At 38.9% G+C, this 18624-nt stretch overlaps 1 protein-coding gene across 5 annotated transcripts in view; it reads left to right on the top strand.

Annotated features, from left to right (window-relative positions):
- The window catches only part of Atxn7 (ataxin 7), a 133111-nt gene that overhangs the window by 91822 nt on the left and 22665 nt on the right, over positions 1 to 18624 (top strand). For 2 of the 5 annotated variants that reach the window (XM_013010505.1, XM_013010507.1), the window contains exons 4-6: positions 15286 to 15538; positions 17340 to 17602; positions 18088 to 18170. In XM_013010505.1, coding sequence (XP_012865959.1) covers positions 15286 to 15538; positions 17340 to 17602; positions 18088 to 18170 — 599 coding nt within the window. Of the gene's footprint in view, positions 1 to 2698; positions 2857 to 15285; positions 15539 to 17339; positions 17603 to 18087; positions 18171 to 18624 lie in introns of those variants that run through there. The other 3 variants (XM_013010509.1, XM_013010506.1, XM_013010508.1) reach the window with 3 other exon arrangements.

Below are 18624 nucleotides of genomic sequence, written 5' to 3'. Positions count from 1 at the left end.
ATTTGTTGCCCTGCAAAACACAGCATTACAACTCTGCTGGCTTCTCAGGGATTCAAATTCTAAGAAATTATTAATGTCTGTAATAGGGACTCCTTTCTTTCTTGCTCTCAGTTTTGTTTTTTTTTTCTTTTCAAGTGACATTCCCTATCCAGTTCTCCTTGGTTATAACCACAATAGCTATCATTTGTTCAGTGTTCAGATGTGCTAGGTACATTAGCACATGAGCATTATCAGTGTAAGCCTTACCTGTGGGAGAAAGTATCAGTTGCCAGATTTGGACAGAAGTCTCTTTCCCTGAGCCACACAACAAGAGGTGCTCAGACTGCAGCCTGGCTGCTCTCCTCTCTCAAGTCAAGCCCATACTGTCTCAGCACTGCTGCTATGTGTTCCTTATTCACACAAGAACGGTGTCCCTTCAGGACTCCTTTCATGGAGGGCAAAACTTTTATATGCATACCACCCGAACTATAGCCAAGCTGTGTAATTTATGGTCTGCAAGGCAGGAATGTTAATACTACTAAATGGAATTTTGGCTTGTCATCTTTTTTTCTCCATAGAAACATAACCAGTCATATCAAACTATATTTGGACAAGATACTGGGAAATAATTTAAATAAGATCAAAATAATACCTACACCACCATTCTGATATGTGTATTGAAAATAAATTCAAACTGTCTATCTTAGCCAGGCACGGTAGTACATACCTATAATCTCAGCTACTTGAGAGACTGCAGCAGGAGGATTAGAAGTTTGAGGCTACCTTTGAAACCTAGACCTTGTCTCAAAATGACAGGATAGAGTCTAGGGAAATTGCTCAAGTGATAGAGTACGTGCCTAGCAATTTGTTGATACTAGACTCAATCCTCAGTATCAAAAAGCAGGTGTGGGTTTGACAGCCCTTCTTTCCATGGTGTTGTAGAAAGGCATTGTTCCCAGAACTGTCAAGGATTTGCAGGTTGTTTTCACTATCCATGCTAACCCTGTAACAGGAAGGGGAACATTAGGAAGGCCATATTTGTGCTAGAAGCCTGGCTGATAAGGACACCAGAACTCCTGCACATTCAATAGTATGAAACTGAGTCTCAGCCTGAGGAAGGTCCTAAACACTTAAAATATACCCAGTGCTGTTCTGCTGGTGTTAATGTGGGAAAAGCCTTCACTGCTCTGTCAGGAGAGCTGTTGAGCTATAGTGAACAATACTATAAGCTGCTGCACTCTGGTTGATTTTTTTCTAGCTTTAGGAAAACCAGCAAACTTAGCTGAAATCTTTACCTTTTTTTTTTTTTTTCCTTGAACTCTGGGCCTGGCCGCTGTCCCTCAGCTGTTCAGCTCAAGGCTAGTGCTCTACCACTTGAGTCACGGTGCCACTTCCAGTTTTCTGGTGGTTTATTGGAGATAAGAGTCTCATGCCGGGGCTGGCTTTGAACCACGATCCTCAGATCTTAGCCTCGTAAGTAGCTAAGATTGTAGGCATGAATCACCAGTACCTGGCTCTTACTTTTTTTTTTTTTTAAGATTAAGATTTTTTTTTAAGAATATCTTTATTATGTGCTTCTAGGCCTGTGATAGACCATCCTTGATGTTCTTAGGATCTTAAGGACCACTGTGGCTTAGATTTTGTAATTGTGAATATAAGATTTCTGGAAGAAAAAAGTAGGTATCAGAAAAACACTTAGATCTTAAATTGAAAGGCACAGAAAATCTCAATGCCTGTGAAATAAAGCAGTGTAGCTACTGTCCCTTTTAATCAATTAAGAATTTCTATCAGGTCTAATAGAAGCCATGTGGTTCTTGAGCTTTAAACCTTCTTACCTTTTCCAGGCCAAATTATTTCCATACATGTAATTTGTGACATTTGCCTAATAGCCTGTGTGGGATGCAGGAATCATTGCCTCTCCCTTCCCTCCCCCTTACTTTCAATTTAAAAATGTGTTCTAATCTGTCAAGCATTTGAGTCATTATTATAAAACTTACACCACTTAACAGTTTTTTAAATGTCTATTTGACAGTAAGGTTTGTAATTGGTGGGAGAGAGAATAGGTATGTGAGTAAGTAACAGGGCTGAACTAAGGAAACAGCTAGCCAGTTAGATACTGCATGAAGAGGGACTGCTGCTGCATTAAAAGTGCAAAAGGTTTTAGCTTTAGTTCTCCAGTGATTGAACACCCAACACTCAACAGTATATGAAGCTATGCATATTTTAAAATATGCACAGAAAATGGATCAAGATTTTATTACTAGATTTAGAAAGGAAAGTATGATTTAAGCATAATTTTTTAAGTTTAATAAAAATATAGATAGCATAAGGGGAATAAAACATGAAGAGAAGCTATTGATAATTTGTAGACATATTTTAACTTCAAGACTTCTAGATCAGACAAGGTTTAAAATACAATTTTTATAATTAATCCTGTAAATTTATATACACCTGACAGTAGCAGTGTCATTTCAAATATATTAAGAAAATTTAGCATGTGAATAGTTCACATTTTAGCAGGATAAATTTATGACATTTATCCTCTCCAGTTCTGGCAAGTTGCCTTTCAAATAAAAGGATTAATTTACACTGGCCCGGAAGCCTTGTATGACCATATTAGATGAAATTAGACTCCACCCCCTGTTTTCTGTTGATCTGCCAGGACCTTTGTAATTCAAGTGCTTTTTACAGTAGTAGCAAATGTTACATAAGCCCAAACATGGAGCATATTTGGAGTTGGTGGGCAGACCCAAATCATGATGCAAGCCTTCAGTAGCAAGTGTGCAGTGAAGCACAGCCAAATTCTGTGAATGGAAGGTAGCGGGTCGCCTTTCCAGAGCAGTCCTTTTTCTGCGCAGGAGCTGAAACTTCCACTGGGTAAGTTTTCTGAGACAGTTTTCAGAGGTTGAACTTGGCTAGAGGCCCAGTTCTGGACAAGCCTGCAGGAGGTGCATTAGGTCTTTGCTAACTTACAGAAAGCTGAGCAGAGTCAGGAAGTTTGTGCAGGCCTCTTTTCTCCTGGTGGTGGTTTGTCCTGTCCTGCCAGCAGGCCTGATGGGAGGGCCCTACTGCTCTAGTGTAGAGGGAAGGAAGGAGGGCGTGCTGCAGAGCTGGGGGGTCAGAGTGGGTAATCGCAGCATGAGGGATTAGCTGTTGCAAGCTGTCCACAGGAGCCATTCTGAAATGTCGTTTGAGTTATCTGGTCAAAGTTCAAAGTAAAACTGGAGTTGAGTTTGCTATTAACTACAGCAAATGCTGAGGTTTGCATCTAACAGTTCCCTATCTCAAAGCCTGGAGAGCACTGGTTAAACAGCTCTCCAAAAATGGAGGAACATGCAACACACTTTGACTGTTTGTTTTTTTATCTTGTGGTAAGTGAGGTTTCATGACAGGCAGTTCAGTGTTTCCTGTAGAATGTGTTTGAAAGCTGTTTTGTCAGATACTTCAAATCCACAGCAAAGTTTCAAACGGAACACTATGTCAAGAGGAAGAACAACTGCACAATACAAACAGTCACCCTGGGAAGTCATTCAGTAACTTAAATTGGGTGTATAAAAGTTTAATTACGGGCAGACCGAGTGCCAGAAAACACTTTTTCATTTGTGTTGTTACTAGCAATTATGCTGATGCTTTACCTGTCTTGTTGCTTGTGTCTTGGGACAGAAAGTGAGGTGATAGCTGATGAGTTTTTAGTTTTCACTGGATTCAAATTTCATACCTTCACCATTAATGGATTTGACTAGATGGTTTTGAGGTTGAAATTCTGCTCCTCCGTTGTTGAAGTTTTAAATACAAATAGTTCTTGAACCTTTATTGAAAATGTGCCATTAAGATTTTTCTAAAAATCCTTATCAGGCAATTTTGAGCTTTGCTGCTTCTGGTTTCATTTGGTCTTGTGTTTTGCAAATCATTTTTGGTGTTTTACTTGTTAACAGCCTCAGCCTACAGGTAAAGCAGGTAGTGTTTCTCTTTTAAGAAAAAAAAAATGTTGCAAACTTGTTGTAAGCATCAGTATTATGGGGTTGGGGACGGTGGGAGAAAGGGAGAAAAACCTACAGACTCAGTCCAGTCACTCATTCCTTATTAATGATGCTTAATGAAAGAGGTCTTTTTGTATACTGTATTCTGCTGTTGTGAGTGTGAGGTTTTCGTCATGCCATGCTTGGGATCTTCAGGTCTTTTACCTCCTTGTAACCCAAATGTAGTGAAGATAAACAATAGTAAGGCTAGAGGAAATAGTAGGAGGATCACGACATAAACTGAGAACGGTGTTTTCAGCAGATGATGCTGTGTTACTGTTGCATTTTGTAGTTGCTACTCCTTCCTGGCCTGAGAAAATGGGACTCCCTGGTAGAATTCTTACATGCAAGTTTCAATTTTAAAAAGATTTTTTAAAAATCAATTTTAGAGATCCCGGTTTTCTCTCTTCTCTCTACCTTTGGTATTAAACTGAGTAGAGTGATAAAGCATAGTTTATTTTTAATTATATTTTTGTATTTCAGTGATAGCCTTGTATCATTTTTTTAGGGGAAACATCCAGTGTATAAGGACTGAATTTGATTGATGCTTGATTTGCACATGGTATAAATTGGATGTGTAAACTTGCGATGGTAAATTGGTGAATTTATAGGGTGCTTTTTCCCTGAACACATAAAGGATTAAATCAAAAGTAGTTAGAAAGTGATGGAGTTGGAAACCACCGCCCCCCCCCACAGCTACCTCCCACATTTCAAGTGAATGGTAGAGTGAGAAAGTGATGAAAGTTGACTGCTAAGGAAATAATGTGCATCGCTTACATAGTGAGATCATGTTTGTTTCAGGAAGAGTGACTGATGGCTGTATTCTACTAGCATCATTTGGGTAACATGCTTCCTGAGGACAGCAGAGAGAAGTCCTAATGGCTATTAGCAAAGTAAAAGTATCAGTCAAAACATATGCTTAGGAACTGGAGATGTGACTCCAGTGATAGCATGCCAGCTTTGAGCAAAAAAGCTAGAGAAGAATGAGAGGCCGTTGAGTTTGACACACCCCATACCAGCATCAAAACAACCACACACACACACACACACACACCAAAAAAAAAAAAACCACCTGTCAGAAATTATGACACCAAGGTCAGTAATAGCACAGTTTGATGAATGTGATTGTTAAAAGCAACAGCTCAGAAAAGTAAGAACAGCATTAAAAAAAAAAAAAAACAAAGCATCAGTGGGCTGGGAAGGTGGCTCAATGGTAGAGTGCTTGCCTTGCATGCATGAGGTCCTGGGTTCGATTCCTCAGCACCACATAAGCAGAAAAAAAAGCCGGAAGTGGCGCTGTGGCTCAAGTGGTAGTGTTAGCCTTGAGCTGAAGAGCTGAGGGACTGCGCCTAGGCCCAGAGTTCAGGCCCATGACCGGACCCAAAAAAAAAAAAAAGCATCAGTGACTTTTTTCCCAAAAGGCTCCTTCCCCTAAGTGAGTGAGTGTGTGTGTGTGTGTGTGTGTGTGTGTGTGTGTGTGAGTGAGAGAGAGAGAGAGAGAAAGAGAAAAAGAGAGAGAAAGAATTGCACTGAAGAGAATGGCAATAACTTTCAGGTCAAAGTCTTCAGCTCAAACAGGATTGCAGGAGCATAGGAAAGGTGCCCTTCTGAATGCCCCAGATGGCCATCCAGGCTATTCAATTCATTTTTCCTTCAGACAAGCCTCCTTATGGCAGTGATTATAAAGAAGAGATGTTACACTTCAGCCACCATGATCAATGATCATAACATCTAGTACTTCTCTTTCTATCTTAAGTGTTTCATATTTTTCACATTCTTGAAAGCGGAGTTCAGAAATAAGGATCTCTTGGGAAGAATTCCTGGCAAGAGGTTTATTTGAGGTTGCCATATCTCTGCTCCTTTCTTAGCAACATTATTTACAATCTATTCATGCCTGTCCCTTCCCCCACCAAAGGGGAGTCATTCTCCCTTGTAATCTGCCCTTTGTGATCTGTTCGCTTTCATGCACCAGTGTGAATGGTATACTGCAGTGCACACTCTGCTCAGAGATGTGGAATGCCAAGAGACCTGAATACTTTAGTGGGGCCTTTATTTCCCTCATGAAGAGCTTGATAATTTGATTGTAGACCTTTGGTGAAAAGTTGTTTCAAGTGGCCCAAGTGCTGTAAATGACTCTTTTCTGCACTTTCCTCTTACATTTTAATTTAAAAACACCTCTGCATTAGGGAGAGGAAAATGCATTTGGAAAAAGGTAGCAGTTGGAGACTAATTAGTTAGGAAAGCTAGTGCTGGAACCATCCTTTTTAGTTTATTCTCTCTAATAGAAATGATGCCGAGTGTTTTTCCTTTCTTAGTGTTTTCCACTGCCATTTGTAATCCACCTAAGCAACCTTGGAGGTTGCCTTCCAATCCCCGTTTAGGCTAATTGTCTTTTGGGGCCTGAGTTTCAGAGGTCAGCTTTGAATTCCTTAGCTTGATTTGAATGTTCTTGGACAGTCCCACTGATTGACTTCCCTTTCATAATGGGTCTCTGCACACCTACATCAGCTTTCTCCACCGTAGTGTAATCTAGTGCCTAGGAACCTAAAGAAATTAGATCAAAGATAAAGCATATTTAGAATTTTTAAAGAATCTGCCACAAACTGGGTAGCAATTCCTTGTTTAGTTGCTGCTTTTAAAAACAAAATTTAGGGCTGGGAATGTGGCTTACTGGTAGAATGCTTTCCCCTAAGTTCAATTCCTCAGTACCACATAAACAAAAAAAAAAAGCCAGAAGTGGCACTGTGGCTCAAGTGGTAGCCTTGAGCAAAAGAAGCTCAGGGACAGTGCCCAGGCCCTGAGTTCAAGTCCCAGGACTGGTCAAAAAAAAAATTACAGGAAAAAGTAACACCAGTTACAGTAGTTTAAAGCTTCTAAATACTAATCTTGTGTAGTCTATGATGTGGTTTTTAAATCATATACCAGATATTCTATATTCATTTATATATCATTTATACCATAGATAGATAGATATGTCTTACATCAAACAGTCATTGTCATGCAATATTGCTTAGGACATTGCTAAATTAGACAATTTCTGGTCAGTTATTAATATTTCAGATGATGTGTAGATATGATGAAAGATCTGAAATGATTCAATTGTAAATGACAAAGAGCTAGGTTAAACAGTTAATATGAAAGAAAGAAGTACTAGAAATATTAGGAATTAAAAAAAAAATCTTGACCAATCATTTTTTTCAAGCCATGAGCTTGGGTATCTCTTAGGGACCATAATCCTTGTAAAAGACCAAGGCACCCAGCTGATACCTCACCTTTTTGTTTGGCGGCCTGAAAGTGAAGCAAGACAGTTTGGGTTAATTGGAAGCTACATAATAGCACATTGCAGTTCTTTCTCTAATTGTTCTTTCTCTAATTGTTCTAAGACAGGAACAATTTTATTAATCCAGCAATGGACAGTTTAATGAGTGACCCAGAGTTTCTAAAATGAGCTTTTGATTACATGTATTTTTGTTACTTTTATAGTGCTTGATTGAAGAATCTGTGTTTACGTACATTTTACACTGTATAGCCATGTGTAAGCTTGATTATTCACCATCTGCTTGAAATGGGAGAGTGATTGTGGGCATTTCAGGGTGGGGCTGTGAGAATCTGCCCGAAGTAAGCATTCCTGGAGGCACTGATTTGTCTTTTTTGTAAAACCTTTCTATGCAGAATGCACTGTTCAACCTCACTTGATTGAATCTGTCCAAAACTTTTCAAGGAAAGCTGGGTTTTTAGGAATTCGTACTTTTAACATTTTTTGGAGCCCTATACTAAATTGGGGACTTGATCCTCACCTATTTCATTCTGCTAAGATTCTTTCTTAAGTGTCATCAAGTTCTGTCAGGAAAATAAAGCAACAAGTTCTTTAAAAAATAACTGGAATGATTTTATTCATTTTTAAATGACTACTGTTTACCTTGCTCCTGAGAAATACTTTTATTCCAACTTACAGTGGTTTAACAAGAACTTTGCAATGGTATGAAAGTGATATACATTGAGTGTGCCACAGTAGAAATACACTTCACCTTTTTAATTTAGATCTCTCCCCAAACTAGAGTGGCAGGGAGCTGGAGCACAAGGGAAGTGGACCAAGACTCCCTAGTCCACTGTGATGCTGTGCTACAGGGTTCCATAGGTGCATTAAATGCACTTTTGACTTAGGATATTTTCAATTAACCACAGGTTTCTTGGAGTATAACCTCATTGTAATTGAAGGAGCATTCCTGTCTTCCTAGAATAATATTTAAGCTAAAACCTTGTCACACTGGAGAAGATAAAGTGAGTTTGGTTTGTTCTCAAGTGATTTCTGCATTCTTATCAGTACTTTTCTGTCTGAAGGACTGATTCCATAACTAGCATTCGCTGAACAAACAGGACATCTATAGACTCCCTCTTGTGATCTTAGCACCTCATCCACAGTAGATGCTGGGTTGCAGACATTACAGCCCTTTGCACTGCACTTGAGGAAGATGTCTTTGACTACAAAGTTTGGAATCTGCCTTGGTCAGGAAATCTAAAAGTTTATCTTTACTTTGAGTTCTATTGAAGCAGTTACTCAGTTCATACCAAGACTCTACCCATTGGCCCTGAACCTCCACAGGGAGGGTAAGCAGAGTGACAAGAAGTACGCATAATTGCCTTTGTTTTGAAGATCAACTTAATTCTCTATAATAAATACTTGTAGCTCTTCCTGATGGTCCTTTATAGGAAATGTTCATCTTAATGATTCTTTTTTAGCCAAGCCAGAAAGGCAAGTCCAAATGGTAACTTTCTGTCAAATTCACTCTTCAAATTGTCTCCCCCTTCCCCCACCCAGCAGCAGCCCAGGGAGGTGTGTATAGACAGGAAGGATTCTACACTGGCAGATACACATAGTTCATCTTTAGGATAAAACTTTCAAAATGAGAAAATAAAATCCAACACAGTTTAGATTTCTCTTAAATTGACTGTAGATCCTACCCTAAATTTGCCCCAAAATTGTCAGTGATGTTGTATGTTTAGCCTGTGCAAAATTCTGCTATAACTGTGACCTTGTTTCTGCCAAAATTATAGTTGTAACAGAATTGGAAAAAGATGAGCTTCTTACTGACTTTCTCCTCTTCCTGCCTCTGGACCATTTATGATGGCTATGTGCTTTCACCAGAGTGAAACAGCCTGTGTGACCTTCAACAGCTGATTTAATTCTTTAATTCCTTGGCCGCCTCATCTGGAAAACAGGGATATCAGATAATGCATCTACTTTGTTAGGAAGATAGCAATGAATGATACAATCCCTTTAAATTCCAAAATAGTGTGCGTGGTACACGGTTTCTACACAGCACACTCCTGACGCTGCTACTATTGGTGTTAAAAGTGAGACTTCTCATAAAGTCAGTTGTTTGAGTCGTCAGAGAGTAGTAAAAGGTTTAATAAGAGTCCTGAAAAGACTTGGTAGGCTTTTCTTGGCTGTTAAGCCTTCTTACATGATTCCTACTAAGAATGGGACAAATTAGCTGGGTGCAGTTGACTTATTCAAGTAATCCTAGCTACTGTGGAAGCTGAGATTTTAGGATCACAGTTTGAAAGTCTGTGAGACTCTGATTTCCAATAAACTACCAAAAAACCTGAAAGTGGAGCTGTGGCTCAAGTAGTAAAACACTAGCTTTGAGCAACAAAAGTTTAGTGACACTGCCTAGGATCTGTACCAGAAAAAAGAGAAAAAAAAGACAAACTAGTAAGTGGTCAGTAACATACCTTGTTTTGTTTTGGCATGTGTTAAGACTAGAACTCTAAGATTTCCCTTTTAAACAAGTATTTAATAATTATGTCAGTTCTGATCATTATAGAAAAGTTAAATAAAATTTTTTTTTGGGGTCCGGTTGTGGGGCCTGAACTCTGGGCCTGGGCGCTGTCCCTCAGCTCTTCAGCTCAAGGCTAGCGCTCTACCACTTGAGCCACAGCGCCACTTCCGGCTTTTTTCTTTTTGCTTATGTGGTGCTGAGGAATCGAACCCAGGGCCTCAGGCATGCAAGGCAAGCAAGCGTTCTACCACTGAGCCACCTTCCTAGCTCCTAAAATATTTTTTAAACATAAATATTTTTAAAAATCTCAAGATATATTCATTTAGATTTTTATTAACATGAATGATAGCATTTGAAGTTACAAGTGTTTGTGAACTAACTTTAACACTCCTAAATTACAAATTGTTGTTTACAAAGTATGCATACATTAAACTATTTGCTTTGGACTAGTTTTTGTTTATAGCTGTGTTGATACTTTTTAAGCACTTTTACTCATGAATTCAGAATTATAAGCTTAGTATTGTCAGTTGCTTTCCATTTTGGAATGCCTCTCTTTTAAACCATCCGCTTGCCCTTATCTGGTAAGCATGTCACATTAGCAAGCCTCAGGGGATAAGATGGCCAGTGCAGATGTGTCTCCCTCTCCTTCCCCACTCATCTCTCTTGTTTGCTCTTTCTTTCCATTCCCTTCTATCTCTCCTGCCCCTATCCTCCTTCTGTGTGTCTGTTTACCTTTGTCACTGCTCTCAATTTCCCTATGTTTGTGCTTGTCTGTCTGGTGGTCTGCCTGCCTTTCTGTCACTTACTAGAGCTATTCACAATATGCTCCTCATTCAGGGACAGAGGGTGCTTTATCTGGGCTAGTGCCAGGTTCTGGAGAGAGGAGAGGAGCTCTTTGAAAACTCAACTTGGACTCTTTAGCAAACCACATGGCAGTTTGGCTTAGCATCCAGCCACTACTTTACTTTGTTCAGTTTAATATAGCCTCCCTAACTTACTCATAAGTTGCTCACTTTCCTTTTGATCTCGGAAGAAATACTTTTTTAAAGCTCTAATCTCTGTTTAAAATCTTACGAAATATAAAGACACACAGTGAAAGGTTAAATGGAGTCAAATTCAGCTATAATTTAATTTTTTTATCTTTGCTTTCTTCTAAGGAGAAAGCCAGATTCTGTCCTTCTCACAGAATAAGTTTCGCGTTTGTACTGTGATGGAACAACTTAATTCAGTAGCATGACAGGGATTTGAGCTGGCACAATCTCAGTTTACACATACAGATACAATCTGTTTCAAGTTTTAGTGAATGAAAAAGTCACATAATAAATTGCCTTTCTTAGTTTCAAATAGACTTTATTTTAAAGCAGGGATTTGGGGGAAGTACTGACATGGCAACAGACTTTTATCATTAAGAAGCTTTGAGTCTTGTTTCTCTAATGTTGAATCCCATGTAAGCCTTAACAGGCAAGGAAAGATGTTAACTAAAGAAAAAGGGAGGGCAGACCATGATGAGACCTGAAAATTGAAGAAGAAAAAAAAGCCAAAAGTTGCCATCAATCCTGCTATATAACAACATGCATTCCTTAAAAATTAGTGCACTGTGCAAAATTATGCAATAAAAACCGTATGAGGCATATTGGGAAAATGAATTATGGCACAATACTAAAAATGTCTTTGTGACACAAAAAAAGATAGGAACCTACTGAAAATGGTAGCACCGTCTTACAAATGATAAATGGTTAAATATATGCAAATACTAAGGTAAATTTGACCATTTACCTTGTAAAGTCCTGGCATTTGACTGTGAAGTGGGTATAGAGTAGATCACAACTTGTGAATTGTGGGAAGTGATGGAAGAAAATCATATGGAACTGACAGAAAACTGTTAACACCAAATGCATTGGAGTGTGGTTCTTAACCTGTGCCCTGACCTGAGGTGCATGATAGATGCTTGAGGTTCCGTGTGCCTCAGGGTACCCCATGTGACTAGTTCAGCCAGGTGTAGTTTTCTACATTCCCTTAGTATTTCTTAGAGACAAAAGCATATGGAAATTTTTATTATGGTTAGATTATTCTGGAATAAATTTGCATTCTCAAAGCCAGCATTATAGTTGAACTGACTAGATTACAAATTTTCTTTAATCATTTGATCTTAAGAAAAACTACATTGCAAATGCTACTCAACTAATGATGGACCCATTAAAGCTTTGGCAAGTTGAAATTATCATTAAGTCAAGAATATATTAATTCTCCCAAGTTTTGAGCATTGTAGCTTAGTGACAGCACAGCTTGGCACATGGATTTCTTCCTTTCAGATCATGTATCTGGTTGACAACTGTGGTTTTATGCTGTCTGAGAAAACAGAGATTGGAAATTCCAAGTACCTAAACAAGTATCACTTTTGCAGCATTATGAAGTCAAAACATTGTAAGTTGAACCTTCAAAAGTTGGGGACCATTGTACTTTTTCTCTCAGATTCTCTGAGGTTTCTGATGCCCAAAGAATACTACATTTGTAGTTGTTTTTTTTTTTTTTCCCTTTCCCTTTGTACCACAGACCTGGTATCATTGTTTAATTGCACTGCTTGGGGTGAGTGCACAAGATGCTTTTTGTGAATTAATATGGGTAGATATTTAAATACTTGGTTCTTTTAATATTTTCAGGGGAAAAAACTTAACTGTTTCATGGATATATTGGTTTGGGGGAAAAAAATAGCTCTCAGCTAAGAGTGGTAGTTCTATGCTTTACCCTGGAGCCTATCTGGAAATGGTGGGGGTAGGAGTGAAAGTTGTCTGTGACAGAGGGACATTGCTGGTGATTAATTGGTAGGAGACTGGGAATGCTGACCACCCTGAAATCCTGTATGTAGGTACAGAATACCAAGAATGCTCCCTGGAGAGACTTAGAACTATAGTAAGGAGGAAGCAGTGATACCATTGAAAATGATTTAGATGAAAATGGTTCCGCATGTGTGTGCAACTGAGAATCTCATCTCTTAGTTAGCTTTTTCAACCATGGCTGGCACTCCACCACTTGAACTATGCCTCCAGTTCCAAAATAAAAATATTAAGTTTTTAAAAAATTAAGTTTAAAAAATGACTTTGTTAAGAATGATGGAAATAGTTGCATTTGATGAAAGTTTGAAAATCACTAAGACAAAGTAGTAGCAGTGAGCTATAGTTGACGAGACTTTAAATAAAGTGCGGTATGCCATATGTTCTCAGCACTGTGCAGATGTTAACTCGCTCAGCCATGGTTAATGGTTCCTGAGTTGTTTGCCTAGCCTAGGTCAGGCTCTCAACCTAGGCCGTACAATACAGTCACACACAAAAGCTGGGGAAGTCTGGATGCCTGTATCACACCCCAAATCAATTAAATCACAGGCTGTAGGAGAGGTACAAACATCAGAGTTTTTAGTCACTCAGAAATATAGCTGAAATTGTGAACTACTAGGCCATTTGAAAATCTTTTTCCCAAGAGAGCTGTACCAGTCTTTAAAATACAGTCTTTAAAATATAAATAGAAGACTTCTTTCTTGTGGCATGCCTTATAGAGGAAGATAAGAGATAAGGCTCATGGAAGTTCCACCCATATAGGACAGGCAACAAAACTATAAACATGCTTGGGAGTATGTTCAGAATGTTTGGGAGAAAAAATAAATTTCCTGCCAGACAAAATGGTGCATGTCTGTCATCCCAGCTACATGGAAAGTAAATAGGAGGATGAATGTCCAGGCCTGCCCTGGGCAAAAAGGTAAGACCCTATCTAAAAAATAACTGAAAGTGAAAATAATGGCAGACCTAGCAGTGCAAGACCCTAAGTTTGAACCCTCAGTATGGCCACAAAAGAAGAAGAAAGAAACTCTACTTTTGTTTTTGTTTTTTTACAATAGTCTTGCCATGCTGGCCTCAAACCTTTCTCAGCCTCCTCTTAAATGCTAGGACCATAGGTGTATCCCACCATGCCTACCTAAAAAAAAAACCTGTATTTTTACCAAAACAAAGACACCTCAGGTGCTAAATTTGAGAATTGATTAAAGTGAAGTTACCTTAAATTTCCCTTCCTTGGACATAAAACTTAATACAGGAGCAGGCCAGCACTTATAAATCATATTAGTTTAGTCTTCCTAAATTGATTGTACCTTTGTATAAGTTGGAAAGTTTGAATTTTGCCTGCAGATAATGTCATTTTCTCCTGCTGTGAATCAGATTCTCAAGCACCTCATAAAGTGTTGCTAAACTACGGTCCTTCCAGGAATAAGTCATCATAGCTTTACCCAAAGGCCCCAAAGTAATACCAAGTCTTTGGAAGTAAGCCATTTAAGTGATGCTAGTTGTCACTGATTCTAACATGCTTAAGGTTTCAGTACGCATGTAAGTCCAGTCAGTATTCATTCATACACATTTTTTTTGCTTTGTAATTTAGAGGTTTTAATAATTTTATAAAGATTTATGCAAAAGCAAACTTAAGATTAAAAGCATGAAGAACAGAGATGACTGTGTACAAAATTCTTTTCCTGAATTACAGGTTTAATTTGAAATACTTATCATAAATGGATGTATTTTCATTGCCTTATGTAATATATTAAATTATGCATTAAAATATTCATTTTAAAACTCAAGAGTTAAGTAAATGTGCAGTTTTAAATTCCAGGTTTAATTGAAGACAGTCACTAAACTACCAAAACAGGTTTCTTAGGAAAATAGTTACTACTTAACCTATTTCTTATTGTAACATTGTTTAAGCATCTCTGATTTTTATTAATATAGATTGCTTTGCTTTGAGAAAATATGATTCTCAGTTAAACCTTTGTAGTCTGTACTTACCCATTAATTACTTCCTGCTTTTTTAAAAAAGAGGCCTAGCTATTTGTGGTATTTTTGTCTTGTGCCTTTGGCATCTTAGCGGTGTGATCCGGAGCTATGCCATCTGTAGTTGAGTGAGATTATTAAAGGGGAAGGAGTTAAAATGATTCACTGGAAAATTTTAGCACAGATTCCTAAGGAATGATAAGATAACATTTTTTATTTGGTGTTCTGTGCTGGTGGTTAGGGGGGAAAATGGTACAACTTGTTTCTTCAGATTTTGCTATTCTGAAAATCAGAGAGGTGCTATGCTAGAAAGGAAGAAAATTACACGTGGTATCAATTAACAGGCTGTAAAGATGAGTGAATAATATTGCCTCTTAGTGTAAGTTGAAGCTAGTGGGATTCATTTGTAACATAACAAAACCCAAGACTGTATGCTCAAATGTAGAATGGGAAATTTTTTAATGGCTCTGGATGATAAACCTTTTATGCCAAGATGTGTTGGAAATAGCACTGGTTCTTAGAATCCTAAGTCTGTAGGGCCTAGATAAGCCCTTCTGAAAGTTGTTGCCTTTTGCAAATTTTCAATTAATTATACGTGTTTTGGCCTAAAGGTGTTGATTTCAGGGAATTTTTCTAAGAGTCCCATTTGAGATTTTCCTGAAACATGGTTGTTTTGTTCTTGATTTTCCTTTTCAGAAAGAAGACATAGCTCATCCAGCAAGCCGCCTTTGGCCGTCCCTCCCACTTCAGTATTTTCTTTCTTCAATTCTCTGCCCAAAAGCAAAGGAGGCAGTGCAGGTGGAAGCAGCAGGTCTTCCAGTGGAGGAGTTCTCAGTGCGCCCTCATCAAGTTCAAAGTTGTTGAAATCACCCAAAGAGAAACTGCCACTCAGGGGGAGCACCAGGCCCATGCATCCCATTCAGCAGAGTAGAGTACCCCCTGCTAGAGTGTGAGTATGGCCACAAGTGTTTTTAAAGCTTACCTGCTGGTAATGAGCTGTGTGTGTGTGAGTATGAGAGTCTTGGAGTCATATGAAAGAGCCTACTTGGGGGAAATTCAAGTACATTGTATTGGTTCTTTCTGTGTCCCTATTATATTGCAGGAGACTTTTCAGAGTAGTAATAAGTAGTAATAAGGTTTGTAATACTTGTCTATTGATCCTTCTCCTGTGTTCTAGTAACTGAAAGTAAGCTGTGTTGTGTACTGTCATTAAGTGATCATCACATACCTGTGGAATAGGAATTGCTATTCCCATTTCCATGGGAGGAGAAACAAGCTTAGGTTGAGGAACTTTGAGAAGACTCCAAGTCAAATGGGCCTGGTTTCTGGCCCTACTTCTGTCCCTTCCTAGTTGAGGCCTTTGAGCAAGGCACTATTTCTTTGAATAACAAATAGTACTATGTGGAATTGGGGAATGTACCAGTTAGTATCTGTCATGTAACAGACATGGTTTCTGGCCCATTGAAGACAGTTAATGTGTGACTGTTGATGTTCCTGCCACTTCTGTTGACAATAGCCAAGGTAAAAAGGTGAGGAGATGCCCAGCCTTAGCTCTAGGACTTGTAGGGGTCAAGAGTGAAGCATGCTTCCCTTTGCCAGCTTTGACTTTCCATCATAGTAGAAGACTGAAGTAGTTCCATACGATCCTATAGAAACATATCTTGCTTTGTCAAGGTATCCCTTAGCCTGGTGGTGGTTGCCTTTTCCCTGGTCTGCCTTCCTTCAGAGTATGCCACATATATCATTCCCAAAGTCTGACTACCTGATTGATCTTAGGAAGGGTCCAGCACCTGCTGTTGCTGAAGGACTTAGTTACCAGCTGGGACAATCGTGGTATCTTGGAATTGTTCTGCTGCTGTCACGCTATTCTCGATATAGCTGTGTAGGGCTATTTGAAGTTGCTAAGCCCTCAGCCCCTGCTCACTTGTCAGAAGTACAGTACAGCAAAGTTGGCTTTCACTCCTATAGTTGTTTAAAAGCTAAAAAGCCAATGTGATGTGTAAGTTACTTGTCATCTGTCAGAGTACTGATTTGCTGGACAAAATTTGCAAAAGCTCATCATTACAGATGTTTGTGTGAAATGAGATCTGTAGAGGTGGACCAGGCCAACAATTAGCTTTTAATCAACATTTTCAGGTTTTTCAGGCAAAATGACAACATGCCCACCAGCTAGCTATGTGACAGGTGCTTATAGACACATTTGTTTGGGTCTAAAGCAGAGCCACATTATATTTTATTGTTGAGAAAAGCAGAGGGCCTCTTCTTGAAGACATTGTTAGCTTAACATTGTTTGAGTTAAGTCTTTTAGTGTTGGTACTTGGTAGTATTTACTATTCAGAAGTTTGTTTTGATGAATCCTTTCTTAAAAATGGTGACTCTCATAATCTCTAAGGGTTGTGGTCTTAGGTCTTTTTGATGATCTTTTCATGTCTGCTTCTTGCAAAAATTTCTTGCAGAAATTGCCTTGAGTATCAGGCCTGAATTTCACATAGCTGTGTAGGTAAAACTTTCTGAAATGACAAAAGTCACTTGAAAATCCTCTGGGCCTTTTGCCCCTTCAGAGAACTTACAGACTACATAAATGTGAACTACGTAGGTTTCTCTTGAGTAGTTCCAAAATAATTCATAAGGTGTTTTCCAGGGGGTTGGGCCTTGCTATGCTGGAAAGAGCCAGCCTCTGCCCTCATTCTTAACCATTCACTCAAGGCTATGAAGTACTCAGGCCTTGCTGTTCTCACTTCCTCCTCCAGCAGCATGACGCCTTCTGTAAAGGTAGAAAAGATACATCCGAAGATGGATGGCACACTACTGAAATCTGCGGTGGGGCCAACCTGTCCTGCTACTGTGAGTTCCTCAGTCAAGCCTGGCCTTAACTGCCCCTCAATACCAAAGCCAAACTTGCCTTCACCTGGACAGATTCTGAATGGCAAAGGACTTCCTGCACCGCCAACTCTGGAGAAGAAATCTGAAGACAATTCTAATAATAGGAAGTTTTTAAATAAAAGATTATCAGGTAACATCACAGTTTTCTCTTAATACTTCTATGTATATTAAATGTGTATTGAATGAACTGCTGTCTTTATGTCTATTTTGTAAAACTAGTGAACTTCAGCTTTAGGGGATAGTTCGTTAAGCACTGTGCTTGTCCTCTTCTCTCAGTTTTATACTGCGTGTGTGTGGGATGAGGAGTAAGGTATGTGTATATAATATTAAAAAAGCTTTCTAGTCATGTGTTTCCAAAAGCAGCAATATAGCAATGCTTGTATAAACGTTGTTTTCCAGCATGTGATGGCAGTTGTGGTCCTCTAGTGATATTTTTTGCTCCATTGAAGTGCTTACATATCATCTATTTTGGAATTACTGATAACTTGATGAAATTTATTCATATGATAATTTCGGTAATTTTCCTGTCTTGAGATTTCTCCTATGTTCTTATTTCCAAAACGAAATGAAGGAGTGTGTGGTGAGCCCATTGTAATGTTTCTATGCTCTTGACAGAAAGAGAGTTTGATCCTGACATCCACTGTGGGGTCATTGACCTTGACACCAAGAAGCCCTGCACCCGGTCTTTGACGTGCAAGGTAGGTGGCCTCCTACATTCAGTCAAAGCTGAAGAGTGTGATAAGCACAGGGCACTGAGAAGTACCACACTGGTCATGTAGTCTCTGACTCATGGGCAAGCCTGTGCTTTGGATTGTTCTGAGTTGAATTAGTGAGAGAACAATGAGGATGAAAGCCTCAAGTAGAGAAGATAGGGAAGTATGCTAGGAATTATAAGCTTACAGGAAAGATTTTGTTTTCATGAATATCTTTTTATTCTGGAGAATGGTGATCCTTCCTAGGATGAATACATTCTTTACTGTGCCTTCAATTGCACTGACTTAAAACAAGAATGAAAATTCTTAAAATTTTGTTTTGTTGCGTGTGCTTGCATGTGTGTGTCTGTGCACGCGCGTGTGTGTGCGTGTGTAAACTCTGCACCTGGCACTTGTTCTTTAGTTTTTGTACTCAATATTGTAACTCTACCACTTGAGC

This window comes from Dipodomys ordii, unplaced genomic scaffold (genome assembly GCF_000151885.1).
Source record: "Dipodomys ordii isolate 6190 unplaced genomic scaffold, Dord_2.0 Scaffold12, whole genome shotgun sequence".
Taxonomy (NCBI): domain Eukaryota; kingdom Metazoa; phylum Chordata; class Mammalia; order Rodentia; family Heteromyidae; genus Dipodomys; species Dipodomys ordii.
The sequence above is the reverse complement of the archived record's forward strand: the minus strand, read 5'-3'. Positions and strand labels throughout refer to the sequence as shown.